The sequence below is a fragment of the Mustela erminea genome, chromosome 1 (assembly GCF_009829155.1).
Source record: "Mustela erminea isolate mMusErm1 chromosome 1, mMusErm1.Pri, whole genome shotgun sequence".
Classification (NCBI taxonomy): domain Eukaryota; kingdom Metazoa; phylum Chordata; class Mammalia; order Carnivora; family Mustelidae; genus Mustela; species Mustela erminea.
The window spans coordinates 40,276,397-40,301,655 of NC_045614.1; the positions used below are offsets into that span (position 1 = coordinate 40,276,397).

Sequence of the window (25,259 nt, forward strand, 5' to 3'; positions counted from 1 at the left end):
ACTTGAACAAGGGAAGGGGGAAAAAAAAAAAAAAAAGGAAGGAAGGAAGAAAAATCTCATTAACAAAAAAGTTCCCCTCAAAGTTTTATAAACATAAAACAATTATAATTTTACAGAGAAGCCATTCGATTCCTGGCTCTCCTGCCATTGTTTCTACTCTACAATAATAATCTCTAACATTCACAACATGCTAGGGACTTTAAGTACATCATCTCATTCGATCATCAAGCCAACTCTATGAGGTAGGCAGCAACCCAGGAAAGATGCAAGATCACAAACTAGCCTGCAGTGGAGCAAGGCATTAATGCCCAAGAGCCATCTTTAGCTTCTATCCCATCCTTAACCCTCTACTTGGCAGATGTAGAAAAGGTACCTTCTGTACAACGACACAGAACTCGAGTTCTTCTACTTTACATCACAGGTCCTTGCTATTTTTAAAGGTGATTTTTAAAAAATGGATCCCCATTACTAGCTTCATAGAACGATTCTGACTGCTCCTTAAACACTAGTTGGGGTACACGCCCTAGGTTGGATGAAGATGAAGGAATGGGAGGGGTAGTGGTTTTAAAGTGATGACCTGGCTTAATCTTCTGAGAAAATTATACACAGAGAACTAACCTAACTCAAAAGTTGGCTCTCACAGAAAACAGGACCAAGGACAAGCTACAATTGATGAAAGTAAAGCGAGTTAGAATTTAAATCAAAGGGAATGCCTTTTCTTGATTTTTAGGGCAACTAGCTCACCCTTGTGGGCAGAAAACTCAACTGCACAACCAACAATATCCACCCACACCACCTCATTAAAATACTGCACTGAAATTGGGGAAACTGATTGAGACCACTAGATAACCTTGAGGATTTCAGAGTGAACAAGCTTTCCAAAGAGATCTACATGGCATAGATACTTACCTATCTACATTGTGTTAGCAAGACTCTACCTGAAAATTTGTCAATATAATGTAGGAAGTCTCTGAAAGATTCTTAAACTCAAATATAAAACCAAGGATTTGTTGAAAACAATGTAACAAGAGTCATTATTTATAAATGAGTTTCTCTTCTGCAGTAGAGTCAATTATAAAAGATTAAAGTAGCAATTTTTCAACTTGGTAGAAATCACCTAAACTCTTAACAAAAGTGAACTACAAAAATATTGACAGCAGCATTTATTTATTCTCTAAATATTTACTGAGTACTTGTTATATAACAGGCACTATGCTAAACAATGGAAACAGAGCAAATGACAGACTACTGCATTACTACACTGAGAATCAAAATACCGCTCTGCAACATCCCTGTAGCGACTTCAGCCTGAGTGGCCAAAGGAGGCCAATGCAGAAAACTGCAAATAACCCAAAGGTCCATCAGTAGTCAAGGGCCGTATGTGCACCTGTATACACAACAGTATGCTAGGTAGGCACTAAAGCTCAGGTAGAGCCCTAAGTACCCATACAGAAGAGAATATAGACTACGAACTGGAGAAAGCAAGGGAAGAACAGAGTGCATAGGAGTCTATGTGTATGAATTTCTTAGAGCAAATATTCAGATGTCGGTATATGCACTGAAAACACCCCAAAATTACTAACAGTGATTACTTTCAGGAAGAGGAATCTGGAGTGAGGAGATTCTATATTCCAAATCATGTATATGTATTCCTTTCATTTAAACATTGAAATTTCATTTTGAATACAGAAAGAAAAGTGAAATCAGTATGAGAGAACACATGGGCCTTCTATTCTTGATTTACTGGAAACTTAAAATTCTAACGTACATAATTAATATTCTGAAAAAACTGAGGAGGATAGATCAAATGCATTCAACAAAAGAAATGAAAACTAGATCTTTTCCACTACTACTAATACTCAAATGTCCCTACTTGAGAGGAATGTTCAGATCTTTTTTTTCTTTTTAAGATTTTGTATTTATTTGAGAGAGTATGTGTGCATGCACACGCAAGCATGCAAGTGAGGGGAGGGGCAGAGGAAGAGAATCCCCAAGCAGACTCCCTGCTGGATGTGGAGCCAGGTGAGGGGGGCTCTACCCCGCAACCCATGAGATCATGACTCAAGCCTACATGAAGTGTCAGATGCTCAACCGACTGAGCCACCAGATGCCCCAAATGTTCAGATCTTTCAAGCAGATTATTTAACTACTACAAATGTCCTGTGTGTTCATGTGCCTAATTTTACTTAAAATATAAAAAATTTTAAAAAGGACCCCAATCATTCAAAAGTAAAGCATATGTCAAAAGACTGTTCCAAGACAAGTCTAATCACAGAGTGGCATTTTCCAATCCAGGGTAAAGACTAAATGTAGTCTTTAAAATTAGCAAACCAAAACAGTATCTTCCCTCTATGAGGCAATTAGCATTGTGTGCTTAATAACAGGGAAGATGGTCAACAAATGAGTCTAATTTTGAGTTTCTTACCTAATGCAGCATGATTTTCTTGCTCCTGACTCTTTCCCAAAGAGGCCATCATTTCTGAATATATATCAGTCCACCAAGGATTATACTTCAAAACCTGTTCAACAGCCTCGTCTTCAAAAAAGTCAGCTCTGGAAAGAAAACAGTGAATGAGTGTGTTACACAGAACTGGGCTGGTTTTCATTTTTTAAGATTTTATCTAAACTCATCACATTTGTACTAGAAATACAAATTATTAATTCAAAGTACAGATCAAGGAAACAAGCACTGTATTTACTTTCTTTGTGGTCACACTCATCACCATAAAGTGAAAACTAAGCATTTGACTAAAGGCATAGCCGACATTTCTGCTCTCTTCAGAAACAAGGTACACAGAAGACCAGTCCTCCCCTGAAAGCCCATCTCCTGCACGGCTATGGCATGGGGCGAAGAAGCAAATCTGAACACACAATGGACTGAAGCATGGAACCTGGGCTAGTTTTGTAAGTACCATGTATTTTGGTAAGGTTACAATAAAGGAAAACACTTTTAACTCCACCAAGCAAAGGAAAATAAACATATCAACAGGAAACACAGGATACTGCATACCCACAAAAAGGCTACACATAAACACACATACACATTTTTTAGCAGGAGCCTTCACACTTTCTACCCAGAGGCAATTTCTCTTTCATAACTCTGCTAATCCTAATAGTTCCTTTGCTTAAAATGACTGAAAAAGAAAAAAGCAACTTTTGTAAAAAACAGAAAATTAATTTTCCTATACTTTACTTTCTCAGGTTTTTTTTTTTTTTTTTTTAACATTTTATTTACTTAACTGAGAGAGAGACTGAGCAAGACAGAGAGCACAAGTTGAGGGTAAGGGCAGAGGGAGAAGCAGACTCCCTCCAAGCAGGGAGCCCAGCACAGGGCTCCATCCCAGGACACCAAGATCACAACCTGAGTGGAAGGCAGATGTTGAACCGACTAAGCCACCCAGATGCCCCTACTTTCTCAGTTTTAACTTGAAAAATAACTGCTACATTCAAAATACACCCCTGGAGGACATTCATTCAGAAATTACAACCCTGCATTCAAAGTTGAAAACTGTATTTGTAGGAAGAGAGTGACAAAAGGTATAACTCTGGGTGAAAAATTCATTTATATTTCAGTTAATTAGAAACTCAAGGGGCACCTGGGTGGTTCAGTGGATTAAAGCCTCTGCCTTTGGCTTGGGTCATGATTCCAGGGTCCTGGGATCAAGCCCCCGCATCAAGCTCTCTGCTCAGCTGGAAGCCTGCTTCCTCCTCTCTCTCTGCCTGCCTCTCTGCCTACTTGTGATCTCTGTCTGTGAAGTAAATAAATAAAATCTTAAAAAAAAAAAAAAAGAAAAAAGAAAGAAACTCAAGGAAATAGTTGATTTCATAAATTGATTTTCTAGCTGAAAGTTTTATGATCTGAAATATTTTTGCTTTCAACTGAGACAGTGAAATCTTTCTAAAAAGAAGTATCATAGATAACTTACAGAATTCTCTGTATGTGCCAAGCACTGTACTGACTGTTTTCACCCATTATTTTCTTGAATCCTCACACTGCCCCCAGGCGCAGGGAGAACTGTTAATACTCCCATTTTACACGAATGGAAACTCAGGATCAGAAAATTTGTACATCATGGCCAAAGTCAAAGAACCAGAAAGAAATATGGCCAGGATCTGGACCGAATTAAGTCTAACTCCAGAATCCACATTATTAACCAATATAAACATTCCATTTTAATGCTTGAGGAAATAAAAGCCCATATTGGACAAAACTGAATAGTAATGATCTCGAAACAGTAATTCTCAGTATCAATTTTGTCACATGCATGAGAGATATTTCAAAAACATAAGTAATATGAGTAAATGGCTAAAATGCTAAGTAAAAGAAAAAAAAAAAAGCACTGACTCTTCACCCTCTTTACCCTGTTCCAACTCCATTTGGGGCAGTGAGATTACATGGCTGACAAGACATAGGCAGTCACGGTCCTTATGGAACTTACAGCATCATGGGAGAGTCCAACAATCACAATGTAAATGCTATATAATTGCTATGACCTAATAGTACAAGCATCTACAGCAAAGTGAAATTGGGATGACAGGGAAGGTCCCTGGAGAAGAGACTATCTAAGCCAATAGCTGATCATAATTAACAGTTAACCAGACTAAGAAGGGTGGGAAGGTATATCCTGAGCTGAAAAGAATAGTTAGCAAAGGCTAGGAAACAAGAAGGCACATTTAAGGGAGTGGGGGGGGGGGGGGCTGAGAACAGCTGAAAATATTATGTTGTAGTGACAACATTATAAGCCACGTCAAAAAACTCTATTGGATTTTTATCCCTCAAAACAACTGAACACTTACACTTTTACATATGGGTCTGACATCGGTGTGTCTTGGAATCATTCTCACTGCAGTCGGGAAAGTGGTCAAAAGGAACAAGCCTCAAGGCACAGAAATCATGGAGGCCTAGAAGAGGGTAGCAGCCATGGACACAGAGCAAAGTGGGTGGATGTGACTTAGAGCCAGAAGCCAGATTCCGTAGGATGCAGCAGTAAAGGGAGCCAGGAGTCAAGGTTTACGCCTGGCATTCCAGCCTGGACAATTCAGTGGATGACAGTGCCTTCTGATGAGACAGATACACAGGACACCAACAGAGCTGTATGGAGACATTATGACCTCTGCTTGGAACAGATGAGTTTGAAATGTCCTTGTATAACATACAGAGACCGGTGCAGTAGGCAGCTAGCTATACAAATCTGATGCTCAGGAGAGACATGTGGGAGTCACAAGCATTTAGACAGTGACAGAGACCAAGGTAGAAGACAGAACTGCCCAGCAAGAACTTGCAGGATAAGAAAAAAGTAATCCAGACACCAGAGTATTGATGACATTTAAGTCAAGAGTAGAAGATCCCATCTGAAAAGATGCTGCATTTCCCCCAACAGACAAGTGATGGGGAAGAGAACTAAACAAAACATGACTTTGTAAAAGATCTCTATCACCTCCATGCCCTCTCTCCAAAAATTTCAAAGTGTTTAAATAGAGTCCCAATACTTTAAAATGTGATGGTTTATTTCTTATTCTGTCCGTGGTTAGTTTCGTGAAAAAGGTCTGAGGTCTGAGGTTGACCTAATGTTCTACTTTACAAAATAAATTTATTTCCAAATTTTTAAGTGTTGTTCATTCAACGAGCATTTACTGAGTGCCCAGTGCACAAGCAGCTTCAGGGAGATGAAGATCAGTAAGATGATCCTGGCCATTCAGGGATCCAGAATGTAATAGGAATGGAGACAAACACAGAATGACATACAATCAAGATGCGCTGTAACTTGGGAGCACAGAGGAGGGCTTCCTCTCTCTGGGAGGGAGGCACCAACGGATGACAATGGAACTCAGTCTTAAAAGGTAAGTAGAAGTTATTTCAGCAAGGTGGGGCAGGAGAGAAAAAGCTATCAGGGGAGTATCATGAATAACAAGTGTGCAAGAAGTTGTGGGGTACAAGAGGAGCAATACTAAAATTCATTACTGCTGTAGTGTAAAACATGGGCAGAGAGGCAAAAGGGAAGCTCCAGAGGCAGACACGGTCCAGATCACAAAGAACTTTCTATGCCGTGCTAAGGAGGTAGAAGTTTATGCCTTAAGCAATGGAGAACCCAGTAAGATTTTAAGCAGATGTTCATTGTCAGTATTCAAGACATAATACTGCTGGGTTTATGGCTGATGGATCTGTGGAAGTCTAGAGGTGGAGATGCCAAACACGACTGCTGCACTAAGGCAGATACATACGAGGATCAGAGAGACACTGAGTGAAGGAAACAGTAAAGAGATAAATAGTACCACTTCAGGATAGATTAGGAGTGTGGGGTGAGGTAGCAGTCAAAGATAAATCCCAGGTTTCTACCCTGGGTGACTGACATGAAAAATGATACACTCCACCAAAGAGAAAATTCAGGAAGACTTTTCAGGTAAAAATGATGGGCTTAATTTTGGACAGGTTTCACTAGAGGAGTCGCTCTCCAAACCCTTAATAATGTGGCTTTTCTTCAGAGCACTTACCACATTCGAAATATTATCTGCTTCCCCACTAGAACGGAAGCCCCATGAGCATAGGGACCTTTTTACACTCATGCTAATCCTCAGGATCTGTGACCTACCCAGCATGCAGTTCATCCAAACACATACTTGAACAAGTAAGGGCACATGTGACAGAATGAACGGGTGAAATTTTACTCTCATGCTTGTTCCTAAGCTTGCCATTTTGAATAAAGAGCCATGTTGGGAGCAGGTGGCCCTCTTCCCAGCCTCATCACTACTACTTACAGTCTTGAGACTCCTCAATCAATGCAAAAGCCTAATCAGTATACCAAACTCTTTAAAAAATGCACAGCACTGAAAAGTTACAATTTAAAATGGCACCCCAAATGCTACGATCATTTTTGTACCTTTTCTTATCTCACAGTATTTAAAGTGTTGACTAAATTCTTCTATTTTTCTCCCAAAGAAGGAAACACGCAGATTTTAGGAATTGGTTAAAGCAGAAGAGATGCTAACAATTAAAAAACAATTTGCCTGGGGAAGGAAAAAACAAAAAACAAAACACTCTCAGCAAGAGAAATATAAAAACTTGGCTATGATAAGCAAAACAGGAAAGCCTATTAAATAATTCAAGAAGCCTTCGACAAACTGTAGCGTAAAAATAATATCCAAAAGGAATTACAAATGGAGAAATATAGATAATCAAAAACAGTATGTGTCACACAGTGGGGAAAAACATCACATGATGGCATCTAGAATTTACGACAAAAGATTTTAAAAATAATAGTTATTCTAAGTCATTTATATATCCCTTCGAAATGTATGAATTTTCTATATAATGAATTAACCTCACTGTGTTCTGCCTCAGGACAGATTTAAAATTGGTTTCCCAAGCTTCCAAAAAACCTGACACCATGAAAAGACATCATGACCAGTAAGGATATGTCAAACAACTTGAAAGTGTCATATAGTACACACTCACATAATATATATTATGCATTAATCTTGTACATTACATTTACATACCTAAATGTGTACTATAATAAACGCGATGCATTGCCTGCAAGGTAGATAAAAACTGAAGTAAACCTTTTCTTCCACTGTATTAACCAATAAGAACAATTTAAAAAGCACTGAGCCAAAAAAATTTTAATTGAAAATTTTAAAGAATTTTACTTGCACTTCATTTATTATTAACACATTTGGGTGAGTCAGTCAGCTAATAAAAATAATGAGTAAGAAATAACACAAAAAGGACAATTAGCCAAAGTCTTACTGCTATTGGAAAAGTCACAAAGAACCTTTACCTCACAGCTTCCACTCTCCGACCTGCCCATGACTAAATTTAAACCACTCCTTGAGAAACGGAAAGAACAGTTCATGCATATTGTGAAAGAAAATGAGTTTCTGGATAAAGAAACACAGAAGATGGAGAAAAATAAGGACTGCATATAATATCACACTGCTAAGTATAAATTCCAATTTCCTAATTCTCTCAGGCCATACAGTTATTCTTCCAGTCTGAGAAGAGAAGAGATAGGCAGTTCTTCTAATTAAGCTCCCTCCCACTTGAAATTTTAGTCTTGTAAAGCTCATTCTGTTTTCATGCTGGCCCGAGAAATTTGCTGACAATGAAATTTCCCACTTTAAATATTCAGCATGATTTTAAATAGGTTTCTTCAAATTACTCTTCAGTGGACCTTTAAAACCACAATTGGAGAGATAAAGGTAATTAGAAATGGCAATGTAAATGCAGCTGAATCTCTCAGATGTCCTCCAAAATATAACATACCCTGCTCTTACCCAGTTCCCCCCAGGACGTTGAATAGTTCGACCATTTATCACTACACATCACTCAATGCATTTGCACATCACAAGATATACTTCTGCCATTCCAATTAGTCTCCCACTGTGTCACAGGAGATAGAATGTTAATCACAAGAGCAACAGCAGTTAAACTGAAATAGTGTACATGAAAAGGAAATACAAAATGACAAATGGAAAGATTCTTTTCGATTCCAGACCTAGCAACTTAGCAGTGGTATGACCTTGGACAAGTCCCTTAACCTTCTTTCCCCAACTGTTGTGAAAACGAATTTAAATAATCATTTGAGCGCACCTGATAAGCTGAAAGCACTATACAAAATAAGGGAATATGATGCTTATAGCTGCACACATAACAGTTTAGAAATTGTTGGCCTAGAGCTTCGGAAGAATAATAATTGAGGCCTGTATGAACATACGACTCACATCCTAGAGAGTCTAGTATCCACAGAGGCTATCCTCTGTGACAAGCCCTTACTTGGAAGAAGTGCTATTATTCATGGCCAATGAGAGACATCACAATGTCTCAAGTGATTATTTACCTATCCATTAACTAGATAAGCTTATTAGGCAAATACAAGCCTGACAGAGACACACTGTGGTGAAAGACGTAATTAAAGTAGATGGGAAATACAGCAAACTTAAAATTAGATTTTATTTATACCCTACCACAATGAATAATTATTTGTTAATTAGACTCAGATCTTCAATTACAAGTGCTCGCAGATCAAGTGTTGGGAATACCCTGGATCAGCCAAGAAATGCAGGACATGTAGATTCAAATTCTTAAAGAAACTGAAACATCTTTTCATTTACATATACCGTTAATTGCAACAAAAAGTCTACTGAAAAGAACTAAAAATACTCTCATGAATGCCGTGTTCTACTTTGCAGCCTCCCGAGAAAACACATAAAGAAGTACATTAAGAGTTCTCCATTGCCAGAATGACCTCCTGAGAAGCAAACTTTACAAAGATCACGGAAGTGTAAGTTTGTAGGTTAATTCAAATGTCAGTTAAGGTTCTGAGCCATCACTAATTTCTAGAATCCCAAAACCACATGCCTAGCATACTTAAAAAGACATTCAAAAATTTTCAAGTCAATGTCAAGTCAAACCCTTAATCCTCAAAAAACTCAGTACTCACAGATAATGATCAGGATCAAATTTGGCCAGCTCAGCAGCCAGGCGTTTCTGCCTTCGTTCAGCTGCAGGAGTGAAATCTGGATCCTTAATATCAATAACATCACTCAATTCATCCTAAGAACAAACAAAAAAGAAAGAATAATTGCTATCTCCCATGCCATCATTGAAAAATTTCGCACAAAAGGCCAAAACAAAGGAACCATCTGATCATATTACCTGTGACATTTCAATTCAAATCCAGCAAATGTTTATTAAACACCTATTGCTTGCCAGGCCCCGCTGGACACTTTCACATAAATTATCTCATTTAATCCTTACAACAAAGTGATCAATATATATTAGAGCTATAAAAGTCTACCATTAAAAAAAATAAATAAACCTGTGTAAGCAAGTAGGAACATTTAATTCATATCTTCCCCATTTACTCACAGAAATTTGAAAGTTATTAATAGCATGTTTAAATAAATTTCTAGCCAGTAAGATGGAGGTGCTCCTGCCACATCAGCAAAAAAAAAATTTAGATAACTTTTACATGCCTGTAAAATTCTGCTTGACCAGAAGTGCACTACACCTAGTCAGCCAATCTCGAGGCCAAGCCAACCTTGGGTGCTATACTTCCTTGTTTATTCTCCCCCAAACTAGGTGGACTGTGTGGCCAATCAGATACTTCCTATCTTTCTCTTCCTTGTTCTTTATTCTTCATCCTATAAAAGCTTTCCGCCTTTGGCCCCATTTTGTAATTCTCTGAATGGAGACCCTTTGCTTCCTGAAGTGTTAAATAAAAGTCTGTTTGTATCAATGCAAATTGTCTTCTTTTTTTTTTCTTTCTTTTAAGACTTTATTTATTCAGGGACACCTGGATGGCTCAGCTGGTTAAGCATCTGTCTGCTTTAAGCTTAGGTCATGATACCGGGATCCTGGGATCGAGTTCCACATTAAGCTCCCGGCTCCGTGGGGAGTCTGCTTCTCCCTCTGCCTGCTGCTCACCCTGCTTGTGCTCATGCGCTCTCTCTCACTGACAAATAAATAAATAAAATCTTTTTTAAAAATTTATTTATTCATTTGAGAGAGACAGAGACAGAGCACAAGCAGCAGGAAGAGGCAGAGGGAGAAGCTAACTCTCCGATAAGCAGGGAGCCCACCACAGGGTTCAAGCCCAAGACCTGGAGATCATAACCTGAACCAAAGGCAGTCACTTATCCATCTGAGCCACCCAGGCACTCTGAAAATTATCTTCTTTCAATAGGCAAAACAGTTCGAATATCAACGGTTTGAACATCTACACAAAGACTTCCCTTTTGTTTCTTCCTAAGGTCTAAGTCAGCCAGTCTCAATAAGGATTACCAAATAAAACTTATATATAAAACTGTGTGCATTCTACTTTATAAGCAGATTTAAGAATTTTTAAGGGCAATTTAAATGTATATGATTTTCTATTTTCAAATTTAAAAATCTAATCCTAAGTAATATTCAGCTTTACTGTAAAAACCTTTACCTGGATATACACACATTGATACGTAGCACGTGTCCTAGGCCAAATCCTACAGAAAACAGGTAGAGTAGGAAAACTGTCTGGGATATCATGGAGTTTTTTTCTTTTGGTTGGAATGATGAAGCCAAGAAACCTCACACAATGCAAAATATTCCTAAAGCTATACCTTCTTTGTTCAACCTCCCCATTCCAGTTACCCTAAGTGAGAAGTATGGAATTTGGAAGAACCTTCAACTGTATTAGCTAAAAGAAATCAAGGGAAATAACTTGACAGAGTTGTAAAGTCAAACTGAAAACGAGATTTGTAAATGGAAGAGAGGTGAGTGCCTGATAACCAGGCTCAAAGTTGAGAGCTGTAAGGTAAATTACCTGCAAAGAAATGAACTAAACTGAAGGAGCCAAGGAGACACTAGAATACCCACAATCAAAATTTGTGCCTAAAAAAATAAAAAACAAAACCTCACTCATTCCTACCGCAATCCACTTAGCTTGAGTAGTATCAACATTTAATCAAAGCACATACGAATACTGCAAAAGGTCCACAGAACTTATAGAAGTCACAACCAGAACATGTTAATACTTCTAACTACAAACATTCTAGGCAAAAACCTGATTACTGGTGGTTCCCAAATAAAATTTTACATTCCAAAAGTTCCTTTACAATCGCTTTTGGGAAATTAAGACCGTATTTTCCTATAGAAATACTATTATAAAAATAGTAGTTACATGCTCATGGTAACCCGCAAGTTTATTCAAAATACAATAAACTTTAAATAGAGTACTCTAGATACAAACAGTGTAACAACCCCGTGGCAATGTTTCCATGGGAAAATGCTTTCATAGCTCCATTTTAATCCACCAGAAACATCTCTTCTCCAAGCAGGATAATCTGGTCTCTTCCTCTCTTGCTTGCTCACCCGCCTGCCATTAGCTCCTCCAGACACAGAGCTGGAAAAGGTACTGACGTAGGCCCTGGGGGAAGAAGCCCAGTTCTACTGTACACATAGGACTCACCTCAGCTAGATAACTACTATGAGAGTCGTTTCCTGCCCACGAACCCCAAGTCCTCCTCCCCAGTACGCATGAGTCACCCAGTCCCTTTCCTCCTTGCCCCAAGGAGCTCCCTGCACGTACCCACATGTACAGCGCGCACACACACACACATACATTTCTGAAAGCAGCATGATGCAGCAGAGAAACCTAGACTGCAGTCAAAGACTGCTCTAGTCTAACTGTGCAACTTCCCTAGACCTCAGCTTCCTTTCTGTGAACGTGTCTGGTCACACCTCCATTGAGGGGCTGGGTACTACTCTCCTCTTGCTGTAACAAGTTACTACAAACGTAGTGGTCACAACACAAACATATCTTCTTCTAGTTCCGGAGCTCCGAGGTCCAGAATCAGTGTCCCCAGGCTCAAACAAGGGAAAGGCAAGGCTGGTTCCTGCTCAAGGTTCTAGGGGAGAATCACTTGCTTTGTCTCTTCCATCCTGGAGGGTGGCTTTCTTATTCCTTGGCTGGTGGCCTCCATGACAATGCCCTTCTTCCCTTGGCTTCCATTGCCACATGGCCATCTTTTTCCACTTTTGGTTGGAATGATGAAGCCAAGAAACCTCACACAATGCAAAATATTCCTAAAGCTATACCTTTTTTTCTTTGTTCTCTTTGTTCTTTGTTCTCTTACTTCCTTCTTCTAAGGCCCCATGATTAGACAGGACCCACCTGGTTTGGGCTCAATCACCTGCCCATCACAAGATCCTTAAGTTAATCACATGTGCAAAGTCCCTTCCGCCTCATAATGTGACATGTTCCATGCTCCGGGGACTGGCACACAGACATCTTAGGGAATGGGGTGGAAAGGAGCATCCTTCTGTCTACCACAAGCTACGATGAGGATTAAATGAAATAATCTGAGTAAGGCATCAAGTACAGGGCTTGATACATTCAATAAAGTTAGCTTCCTTTCTTTCTGTCTGCCTGTCCCACTACTGTTCCCTGTTACTCCCTGGCTGCTTTCCTACTGAGATTACCTAACCTCCTTCCCCTGCCATTTCCTTACCTCCCACAGCAATAAAAAGAAAAAAGAGATAAAAATGTGCCGCTTCAGGGGCGCCTGGGTGGCTCAGTGGGTTAAGGTGCTGCCTTCGGCTCGGGTCATGATCTCAGGGTTCTGGGATCGAGCCCCGCATCGGGCTCTCTGCTCAGCGGGGAGCCTGCTTCCCTCTCTCTCTCTCTCTCTGCCTGCCTCTCCATCTACTTGTGATCTCTCTCTGTCAAATAAATAAATAAAATCTTTAAAAAAAAAAAATGCCGCTTCATTATTTCACCTAGACAAGATATAAGGTCACAAGTGGGATATAACCTGGGAGTTTCTGTGGGTATCTCTACATTTCAAAGGATAAATGGACTAAAAGAACCATAGTCATTTCAAAATACTAAATGCACTGAGGAAAAAAAATGGACTTTCCCCACAGCTCACAGCTCTGCATAATCCCTCCCCTGTCCTGCACTTCACCCTCACCTACCTTCTCCTTCTGGCTCAAATCCCCCAGCTCAAATCTACATAGCACATCTTCCATTTCTAGAATTCTGAGTCTTAGCATTTACAGTACACTTTTCATCATTCAAGACTCTGTGCAAATGCCACCTCCTCCAAGGGGCCTTTTCTGGGCATCCTTGCCAAAGTGGTCACCCTATCCCCCTGCCCTCCCCTGGCCCCCCGGGCTCTCACCTCACTTTTTTCTTTCCTTCACTTGTCAGTATCTGAAATATTCTTATTTATTGCTTACATGGTTACTCTCTATCCCCCCACTAGAAGCTTCCACGAGGACAGGAGTCTAGTCAATCTTTTTCCTCACTGTATCCCTAGCACTGTTCCTGGCCTTCAGTATTAAATCATTCACTCAGCAAATACTGTACAAGGGCCTGCTCGGGGTGCTAGAGATCCAGAAAGAAACACAAAGACAAGGTTCCTGCTCTCAGGGGAATGGAAACTAGACAGTAAGAATGCAGCTCTCCTTTCCCTCTCCCTCCTCTTTCCTCTGGCTCCCAGACTTGGGACTTCCACATGTAGCTATGTAGCCTGTACCCCAAAAAACACTAATGTCCATGGCAGCACAAACCCCACCAGGCTCGTCTTATATACAGTCACACACAGTCGCCCTGTTCCAACTGGACCCTCAAGAAAAACCAGAACAAACTACAAAGCAAAGTTAGCCTGGAGCAGAGCAACCCATCTATGGCATCAATGAACCAAAGGCAGAAAGATAAGAGGTTGGGACATGTTCAGCTACAGCAGAACAGAAGTGATTCTCTCTCTTTTCTAAAGCACCGTTATGGCCCCTGTTAGGAGTCATTTCAAGAGGGTTACTGCCAAGAAAAAGTCATGCAGGATTTAAACCAGGCTTATGTTAAGTTTTGGCACAGCAAGGGCAGAGAATCTCCAGATAGAGAATGAAGACCTGTGTGCACATCTGGCCAATAGGTCTCCTGGTGCAGCTGAGGGAAGGACAGGGCCAGCAAGCCAGCATCCTGTGGCTGCTGGCAGCAGCAGTCCCAGGAGCTTGCTGGGCTGGCGCCCGGAGACTCTAGGACTGTTGCTCCTGGCAGCCACTACCGCCCTAAAGCTTGTTGTGAAGGCCTGACTTTGAGCAGCCAGGGCGGTTTTCCAAAGGCGCCCTGGTGGCTGGCAGCAATTTCAGAAGGGAAAGGAAAAAGGGGAGGGGGTAGAGTAGGAGATACGTTAAAAAGAATTTGTTTCAGAAAAAAAAAAAATAGGGGCACCTGGGTGGCTCAGTGGTTAAGCCTCTGCCTTCGGCTCAGGTCATGATCTCAGGGTCCTGGATCGAGCCCCGCATCTCTGCTCAGCAGGGAGCCTGCTTCCCCCTCTCTCTCTGCCTGCCTCTCTGCCTACTTGTGATCGCTCTCTCTCTGTCAAATAAATAAATAAAATCTTAAAAAAAAAAAGAAAAGAAAAAAAATAATAATCTTCTCATTATCAGTATGAAATACAGAAGTTTCCAAGCAAATGTAAATGGTTGGAAGGAAAAAATATAAAGCACTAAACCTCCCCATAAAGGGTTAAATTTCTCAATTAAGAGAAGATACCTGGGTCTTGGAATTATGAATGCTTCCCTTTCTTTGTTATATTTTCGTAATGAATTTATACAGCTTTTATCATCAGAGAAAACAGAGCTATTTTTCATTTAAGGGGGGAAAAACAGACTGTGAAAAAAATGATTAAAATACGAGCCATCAGCAAAACTTCATGGATACTGTCTCACCCAAAGGCAGAATGAAAGAAACTTTAAACTTGTGAGAAAACAGTATTTGAGAAAATGGTGACGTTTCTTAAACACATCATTTGAAAGTAGAAGAGATGTTCTCAAATTTCTTAGTGCAGCAGTCACTTCAGTTTCTCCCAGCTGCTCCACTAGCAGAAAGAGATACCACTAACCTTACATGATTACTCAGTTTTTAACCACACGGTGTGACTGTCACAAATAGAGCAGTCACAAATGCAGACGAATTCTGCGAGAAATACCAAGTACGTGAGATTTTTGTGCCACTAACTCATAAACACATCTACCTTAATATCCAAGAGACGGTGCACTCTGGTTTACCTAGAATTTTTGAAACTTCTCATATTTCCTAATGTCACAGGGGGAACGGGGGAGAGCCTGAATGGCTCAGTCTGTTAAGCAGCCAACTCTTAATTTCTGCTTGTGGTCTCATGTTGTAGGATCAAGCCCTGCCCCACGTCGGGCTCTGTGCTCAATGAGGAGCCTACTTGAGATTCTCTCTCTCCCTCTGCCCCTCCCCTGGCACGTGCTCTTTCCCTCTCTCAAAAATACAGAGGTGGGGTGCCTGGGTGGCTCAGTGGGTTAAGCCTCTGCCTATGGCTCAGGTCATGATCTCAGGGTCCTGGGATGGAGCCCCATATTGGGCTCTCTGCTCAGCAGGGAGCCTGCTTCCTCCTCTCTCTCTCTCTGTCTGCCTCTCTGCCTACTTGTGATCTCTATCTGTCAAGTAAATAAATAAATAAAATCTTAAAAAAAAAAATACAGAGGTGCTTGGGTGGCTCAGTCATTAAACCTCTGCCTTTGGCTCAGGTTATGTTCCCAGGGTCCTGGGATCAAGCCCCACATCGAGCTCTCTGCTCACAGGGCAGCCTGCTTCACCCTCCCCCACTCCCCCTGCTTGTGTTCCCTCTCTCGCTGTCTCTCTGTCAAATAAATAAATAAATAAATAAGAGTCATTCCTAATGTCATGAAGGATGCCATAGTCTTCTAATTTTATTCAGGTAAGAAAATATGCTAATTCTTTAAAGCCTATAAGGTATCTACTGGTTCATCCATTGGTAAAAGGTAGATGAATAAGAGCAACAATACCAACATGGAACATGGAGCCCCGCACAGTGCCTCACACAGGGACATAATCAGTAGCTGTTAGCTGTCGATACACAGACACTGGAGGTCCACATTTCCTACCCAGACAGGAGAGGACTTCAGGATTCAGACTCTTTGAAGAGTTTCAAAGAGTAACGTGGTACACATACATTCCACATTTTATTTAACCCCCTCTAAATCTGAGGCAGCACCCCATATTCAAATGCATTACTATTTCTATGGCAAAATCTGTGAATATGCCTACCAAGTGGGATTTTTAAAACTACTGAAAGACATCAGTTCAGATCAGGTTTTGCCAACAAACTGAATATTAAAAATAATGTTTATTTCCAGAACTTTCTGTGATCCCGATACAGACGTGAGTTATAAGCCTGTACTAGTATTACTAGTTACATCATCCCTCAGAGTGTTCTCACATGATCTCACAAAGATCTCTTTTTTATCCTATGTGAAGGAAAATATGCACTCCAACTGTTTAGAATAGGAATGTTCATTCAATTAAAATTTGAACAGTCAAAAGACTTTAGATAATCAAACTAAATGCTTGGGAATAATAAACATCAAATTCAGTGGTTCACTTCTGAGGGGGAAACAGCATGATGCAATGAGGGGCTCCAACTATGGAGATGTTTTTACTTTTTAAGCTGGGTGATAGGTACCTAGAGATTTAGTGCCTTAGGTAAGACATTCAGAAAGACATAAAGAGTATTTCAAAATAATTTTTTTTAAATAAACCTCAATTACTTATTGAACATCTTCAACAGATACAAGAACCTGTGGCTTAAAGGACCTGGCCTAGACTCACATTACAACATTCTGGCAGCTTCTCATCAAACTGGCAGACATCCCTTGAAAGGATCTTTCCTCAACGGCAGTGGCAAGAAACCAAGTTCCCCAGCCTCAGAAATGACATTCCATCGGAATGTACAATCTGTACTTAGCCTGCATGACTTGAATTATCATTCATTTAGAGCCCACAACAGGTAAGCCCACAACTAACTGACCAGAGAGTGGCTTTCAGCTAACCAACTGAGGTCCATTCACTGTAGTCTCTGCATAGACGAAACAGACTCTATTCTTACTACCTCAGAGATGACCAGGAAATGTGATTAGGGAGAGAGAATATGGAGAGACCATAATTCAGCAAAAAAGCAGAAAAGGGCTTTGAAGGGAGTATCTAATCAGCATTATCTGCTCAAGTAAATCCCAATTTTGTTCTCTTTAAGGAGTTTCAAGCACATCTTATATTTTTCAAGGGCAGAAGTCTTTCTAGTGTCTTACTCCTTTTTTTTTTTCAAAGAGTTTTCACAAAGTAGTATCTCCTTTAGTTTTCTAAATGGCCTTACAAAGTAGGTAAGCAAATTTATCCCTATTTGACAAAGAGGAGATAAAACTTGTTTGTAGTCAAATAACTGGCCCATCATCCCAAATCTAAACAGTAGGAGTGGGACTAAAACACAGGTTAGCCATTTCTTAGTATATTCAAAGACATCTTACTACAATAAGCCACACTCTAGACAGATTTAACATCCTCTCCCTAAGCAGGGATAAAGTTTAAAAAAAAAAAAAAAAAAGCTGTTTATTTTGGTTTCTTTCACTTAAGAAAAAAAAAAAAAACAAGTTAATGGTTCACACTTTCATTATATAACATTGTAAAGATGCATTTTCTGTAAAAAACATGGGGACAAAATAGTTCAAAATCTCCTCTCCATTTCATTCTCCCCGCATAGTCTTAAAGTAGAATTTCCTATGTGTTTTGAGGAAGAGAGAGTGATGTCATTCCTTTTTAGCCTAACTGACAAATGATCGGGTTTTAACAAGAGATTACATTCAACCCCCACCAAGAGTAAATAGACAAAAGTGCCTACTGTACACCAAGAACTAAACAATTTGATCAAAAGACACAAATTCACTCTCACTGGGAACATTCTGTCTCGTTTATATTTATAAAACAGAAGAGACATCATGTAATAATTTTCATTTTTCAGAAGTATAAAACAAAGATTTCCAGGAATTATGAGGAGAGAGGAGTTCCGTTTTGTATTTTGGAAACTTCATGTCTAGAATACTGAATGAAGTGGGGAAAAAAGAAAGTAACAGGACATCTGACATCTGTAAGCACAGTATGAGTGGGAAGAACAGCCAGAGCAATGGAAAGGAACAAACATCTGTGTCACCACTACATACAAGAAGCTGTGATTTGTGCTCTAAATACGTTACCTCCTACAGTCTTCATAAGAAACCTCCAACTAGGAGCACAACTGAAATTAAAATATCCAAATGGTAAAACCCTATGCGCCAACGTGTTTTAGAAAGACAACATACCTGTAACCGCTGAAACACTCCCGAGCGTAAATTTCCAAAGCCATAGCAGTACCGAGGATTCAGAGCACTTTCTGATGCCTCTTCATAGGGGGACTGTTCAATTTCCCAGTCAAATTCTTCATCCTCATCTTCTACTCCTCCCTCAGAAACCTCAGATGCACCTGAACGTGTTAAATATTAATTTGTTTTAGTACTGGAGTCCCTAGGTACAACTTGGGGCGGGGGGGATAAAAAGTACTGGGGAAAAAAAATACCTGCCCACGTGTACCAAAAGAGACATGTAAGAATATGTGGAGCCCACTATTTTTAATAGCAAAAAAAAAAAAAATAGAACCAACCCAAAGGCCCATCAATAGCAGGATGGATGTATAAATGACAAATGCAATGAAAACAAACTTTAGCTATAGATGGATAAATCTCACAAAAATATGAAGTGAAAGAAACCAGACAAAAAAGAACACATACCATCTGAATTATAGACAATTCAAAAGCAAGCCAAACTGAAGGTAGTAGTAACCTTGAGAGGAGGGAGGGAGAAGTGACTAGAAGGAGGTTCTGGGTAGGATTCCAAGGTATTGGAAATGTTCCATTTCTTGACCTAGGTGGTATTCATTTTATTTAACTCACTGAATTAGAAACCTCTGATCTAAGCTTGAGAGGCCATGGTTTTGCAAAAGACTGAGATGCTGTTTTGCCTAGTTCAAAAACATGACTGAAATACTGGTTCTTTTTGTCTTTAAATTATATGTCACCAAATGAGCTATTTTGCATTTTCATGTGATGTCCTTACCTTATCACCTGAAGGATTTTCCTCCAATTTCCTATCTGCTATATCTCTTTTTCCCCTAGAAACACACAGCATTCCAAATATTCTATTTATCTTTATTTCTTAACTGCAATAAACATACCTATCTCTTCCACAAGTGGTTTCGCAGTCCTGGATTTTCTTGGTGCCAGAAGAGCAGTTAGCATGTTCAGCCCCTCAAAATGCTGGCCAGGAGTTTCTTTGGGCAATCGAATGGTAAAAATTCCTTAAAAATAAATTTATTTTACACTTAGCTCTATTTAAAAATTCAAAGACTTCACAAATAAATCTGAGAAATACATATCTTGGTAAATTATAATTCTATTATATAGGGCTCCAAAATTATGCCCTTATTACACAGTCAGTGAATAAAAACCAGGATAGTAAAAGGCTTAAATAGGGTTTTTCAGAATCACTGATTCAGCTGTGACCTCTACAAGAAATTAATCTGCTAAAGCTGCAGAATGCTTTAGTCTTACACAGTATTCCCTTAACCTATTGATCATATTAAAGTCTAAGTCAAAACCTCTAAAATTCCATTGCCTGAAAAGGTAGTAGCTTAGAATTAGCCCATAGCCACTTATAACATTTACTTCTGGACTTAAAGGGAAAAAAAAATCTGAATATCTGATCCAACAAATAGCAGCAGTTCCAAAAACACACAAAATCTTAAAGGAATTATAGCCTAATAAAGTTTTCTGATATCGCCAGAGACATAGCCCCAAAATCTAAGGCATACTCAAATTCTATCTATGTACTTCTTCTTTCCCTGACTGGGCTTATCAGCTTCCTCCAGGTTCCCCCCCATGAACTTACATTACATTATATACTACTCCGAATTTTAAAATATTTTACCTTTTTCATTGTACTTAACCATACTCTAATAGAGTTGATCCTTGAACAACATGGGGCTTAGGGCCTATCCCCCTGTACAGGTAAAAATCTGTGTATAACCTGACTCCCCAAAAAGTTAACATCTAATAGCCTACTGTTGACTGGAAGCCTTATCAATAACACAGTTGATTAACACATACTTTGTATGCTGTATGTATTATATATTGTGCTTTTGCTACAATAAAGATAAAAGATGAGATACCACCTCACACTAGGCAGAATGGCTAAAATTAACAAGTCAGGAAACAACAGATGTTGGCTAGGATGCAGAGAAAGGGGAACCCTCTTACACTGTTGGGGGAAATGTAAGCTGATCTAGCCACTCTGGAAAACAGTACAGAGGTTCCTCAAAAAGTTAAAAATAGAGCTACCCTATGACCCAGCAATTGCACTACTAGGTATTTACCCAAAGGATACAAACGTAGTGATTGGAGGGGTCACTTGCTCCCCAATGTTTATAGCAACAATGTCCACACTAATCAAACTATGGAAAAGAGGCCACATGTCTATCAACAGATGAAAGGATAAAGAAGATGTGGTATATATATGTGCAATGGAATATTACTCAGCCATCAAAAAAAAAATGAAATCTTACCATTTGCAACAACCTGGATGGAACGAGAGGGTATTATGCTAAGCAAAATAAGTCAATCAGAGAAAGACAATTACCATATGATTTCATTCAAATGTGGAATTTAAGAAACAAAACAGAGGAAGCACAGGAGAAGGGAAGAAAAAATAAAATGAGACAAAAACAGAGAGGGAGACAAACCATAAGAGACTCTTAACCATAGGAAACAAAACTGAGGGTTGCTGGAGGGGAGGTGGGTGCCGGGATGGGGTAACTGGATGATGGGCATTAGGGAGGGCACATGATGTAATGAGCATTGGGTGTTATATGCAACTGATGAATCACTAAATTCTACATCTGAAACTAATGATATACTATATGTTAATTAACTAAATTTTAATATAATTTAAAAATAGTAAAAGAAAAAATGCTATTAAGAAAATCATAAGAGAAAATACATTTACAGAATGGTATTATATTTATTGAAAAAAATCTGCATATAAGTGGACCTACACAGTTCAAACCCATGTTATTTAGGATTCAAGTGTATATCAAATACAACTCAACCCAAATACAACCCTCCTAAACCCCTGGGTACTTTTAAAATTTAATAAATTTGTTTCAATTTGCAACTTACCTGCAATTAAAAGCAGATACTACTTTTCCTACCTAGAAAGGTAGTTTCATCATATTTCATTATTACATTAATTACTGTGTAATGGGTCACAACTTTGTCATTTAACTCTTTCATGCCATCCTTCCTCCCTTACCCTAGTTTACTGAGATCAATAAATATTCACTTAATAAATAAACAAGTATCTTATTGATGAGATCCATGGATAAAAGAAAATCCAGTTGTTTCTCCAAAAGCAAAATAAATGGTTTCAAGGCTAGCTGAAATGAAGAACCTATCAATCATGAAAAGAAAATTCAGTCAGCCTTTAAATGCCACCTTTGCATAGTTTCTCTCCTACCTCCACGTTATTAGATTTTAAGTTCGAAAAGCACACAAGAAAAATGCCCACATCTTTTTAATTTTAAAAATTTAATTTTAAAAATCACCCACATCTATTTAACCAATCACCTCACATAATCTGACTTTTAAATGGATGAGGCGCTTGGATGGCTCAGTCTGTTAAGCCTCTGCCTTCAGCTCAGATCATGATCCCAGGGTCATAAGATTGAGCCATGCGGTCAGGCTCCCAGTTCAATGGAGAGCCTGTTTCACCCTCAGTCCCTCCCCCTGCTTGTGCTCTCTCTCTCCCTCTCTCTCTGACAAAAAAATAAATAAAATCTTTTTAAAAATAAAATAAAATAAAGTAGGGGAAGTAGAAAATAAACTTCCAGAAAAAAGAAACAGAGTATTTAAGTAACTTTAAAAGTAACTGCGAAGTACTTTAAAGGACTGAGAAAACTGTACCTGTTAAGAAATCCATGAGTAATGGGCAATGAGCTTGTTAAGAAACAAGAAAGTATGACCAGGACAGACTGTATCTGCAATACATCTAAAGGTCACCATCATGTCTCAAAGGATTACAACAAGTTATTCTAACAGGAAGAATCCAAAGAAAAAAACTAACAAAATTCCAAAAGCAATACCTTTATCTGTATCATAGGATCCTTGTTCGATTCCATTTTCCACAACTCTTCCAGGAAGGGTTAATCTGCGATTTAAATTAAGACTTCATTAAGTCTTTAAAGCACAAAGTATAATAAGTGACCACCAATGAGAGTATACATTTGCCATTGAAATCTATCAACCATTTTAAAAGGCAATTCCTCAGCATTTCTTTAATATTTTACAAACAAAATAACTTCCATCTCTTTCCTACCTGAGAAACAAGAAATCACAGATGACTCATCATTCTGTTTGAAACTCCCTAGTCACCAATAAAAGCAATACTGAATGGAAAAAAAAAAAAAGTAATACTTAAGAAAAAGCCACAATAAATACTAGTTATCACTATTGTTACAGTACTCTCATCTTCCTAATGAATAGAAACTTGTTAATATACCTGGTGCCACAGGAATGGCTCAAAAAAGATGGACTAACTGGCTCCTTCCTCCACTAAAAAGAATTTTAAAATTGGAAAACAATAAAGAAATAACAAGGCCAATTGTTTATTTTGGGCAAACTACTGCTTTAAAAAAAAAAAAAAACCAAAAGTGTGTTTCTCAAGTCTCATTATTACTATACAGAGATTTCCCCTTCTTTCACACTTAAAGGAGATGTACTGATTTCTCTGTTTCCAGTTTTACTCTCTTCATTCAGTCCTCCACTGAGGCCCCAGAAGAACTTTTCTAAAATGGAAACCAGACCATCGCTTTTCTTTTGAAAAAACTTCTATTGATGCCCGACACCAGCTAAATAAACTCACTGATACCACCTATCAGACCAGCTCTCACTCCATTCCAAACTTCAAATGTGAGGTTCCTTTCCTTTCCCCCCTGCCCTCTGCTCCCTATTCTACCATCATCATCATCATCATCATCACCATCCTCACCATCAAAACTTGGCAGGTCCCAAAGGCCCAGGGCTTCACAACCTAGTTACCTTTGATCTTAATGCTTCCTGGAGCCACAGTGCATTTCCAAACCAAAATCCCTTCTAAGCCCAACAGAAGGAGTTAGTTTAATGCATAAATTCGCTTGTTATGATGACGACAAACACTAACTTTACTGTCGGAATTTGAATTGAATCCCAGCTCTGACATTTACCACCTCTACAACTTTCTTTGTACAAGTTAATCAGCTTCAAAGCTCATATTGTACAAAGAGAAAAATAACAGACTCTACCCCAGGGTTACTGTGAGAAGGAAAGAATAATGCAAAGGGCCCAGTGCGTGGAAGTCGGTAAACATTCCAAAGATATGCTCTATTAATACCAACTTTCTTTTCCTAAACTCTAAGTATAGAGTTAAATTCTTACTGTGTGAGAGTGAAATCCTATCTGTTCACAGATCTGTCACCCAACTTCTCAAGGAGATGAGCGAGGTTTTATTCACCTCTGGTATACTGTAGCGAACTCTATTTTCAAAGATAGCATGTATCACATCACTCCTCCCAACTGTGGAGTCTAGGTCCTCTCCCCTTAAAACTGAGTAAGCTTGCAAGTGTCCATCAATAAATGAATGGATAAAGATGTGGTGTGTACACACACACACACACACACACACACACGATGGAATATTACTTCAGCCATAGAAAAGAATGAAATCTTGCCACGTGCAACAACATGGATGGATCTAGAGTATCATGTTAAGTGAAGTCAGAGAAAGACAAATGCCATATTTCACTCGTATGTGGAATTTAATAAACAGAACAAATGGAGGAGACAAACCAAAGAACAGACTTTTTTTTTTTTTTAAAGATTTATTTATTTGAGAGATAGAGCATGAGAGCAAGAGCAAGGCAGGGCAGGGCCAGAGAGAGAAGGAGACAATCAGACTCCCCATAGAGCAGGGAGCCAGATGCAGGGCTACTTTGCAGAACCCTGAAGCATGACCTGAGCCAAAATCAAAAGCCAGCCAACCAACGGACTGAGCCACCCAGACTCTTAAAGAACAGACTCTTAACTACAGAGAACAAACTGGTGGTTACCAGAGTGGAAGGGGATAGGGGGATGGATGACATAGGTGATGGGGATTAAAAGTACATTTATGAGTATTATGTAATGTACAGAACTGCTGAATCACATATACTATAAACCTGAAATTAATACAACACTATATATTAAATATATGGAATTAAAATAAAAAATAATTACTGTTTTTTTTGTTTTTTGTTTTTTGTTTTTAAAGATTTATTTATTTATTTAACAGAGATCATAAGTAGGCAGAGAGGCAGACAGAGAGAGAGGAGGAAGCGGGCTCCCTGCTGAGCAGAGAGCCCGATGTGGGGCTCGATCCCAGGACCCTGGGATCATGACCTGAGCCGAAAGCAGAGGCTTTAACCCACTGAGCCACCCAGGCGCCCCATAATTACTGTTTTTAAAAAATTAATTCACATTGTCGAAATATTTTAACCAATACAATAAAGCAGAAGTGACAGTGTGATTTCTGAGGTTAGGTCATAAAGGTGATATGAACCTGCCTTGCCCCTTGGAATACTTGGCTTTGAAACCTTCAGTTCCACCTCCCCAAAGGAATCCCAAATTAGACCATGCAAAGACACCATATAGGGAGGTCCTGAGAGTACACAAAGAGGTGCCCTCCCCCAGCCACTCCACCAGTCCACAGCTGTTTTGGCCCTTGCTGTTCCAGGTCCAGCCACCATATGACTACAAGTGATTTACAGATCTCAAGTCAGAACAGCCCAGCCAAGCCCTT

The 25,259-nt window shown here is 39.3% G+C and overlaps 1 protein-coding gene across 2 annotated transcripts in view; it reads right to left on the reverse strand.

Moving 5' to 3' along the window:
- Positions 1 to 25,259, reverse strand: part of SHQ1 (SHQ1, H/ACA ribonucleoprotein assembly factor) — a 101,214-nt gene that overhangs the window by 73,088 nt on the left and 2,867 nt on the right. Inside the window, exons 2-6 of one of the 2 annotated variants that reach the window (XM_032325048.1) lie at positions 22,531 to 22,595; positions 19,570 to 19,692; positions 18,662 to 18,822; positions 9,441 to 9,553; positions 2,426 to 2,553 (exon numbers count right to left, since the gene is read on the reverse strand). In XM_032325048.1, the coding sequence (XP_032180939.1) occupies positions 2,426 to 2,553; positions 9,441 to 9,553; positions 18,662 to 18,822; positions 19,570 to 19,692; positions 22,531 to 22,595 (590 nt within the window). The remainder of the gene's footprint in view (positions 1 to 2,425; positions 2,554 to 9,440; positions 9,554 to 18,661; positions 18,823 to 19,569; positions 19,693 to 22,530; positions 22,596 to 25,259) is intronic. The other variant, XM_032325059.1, reaches the window with a different exon arrangement.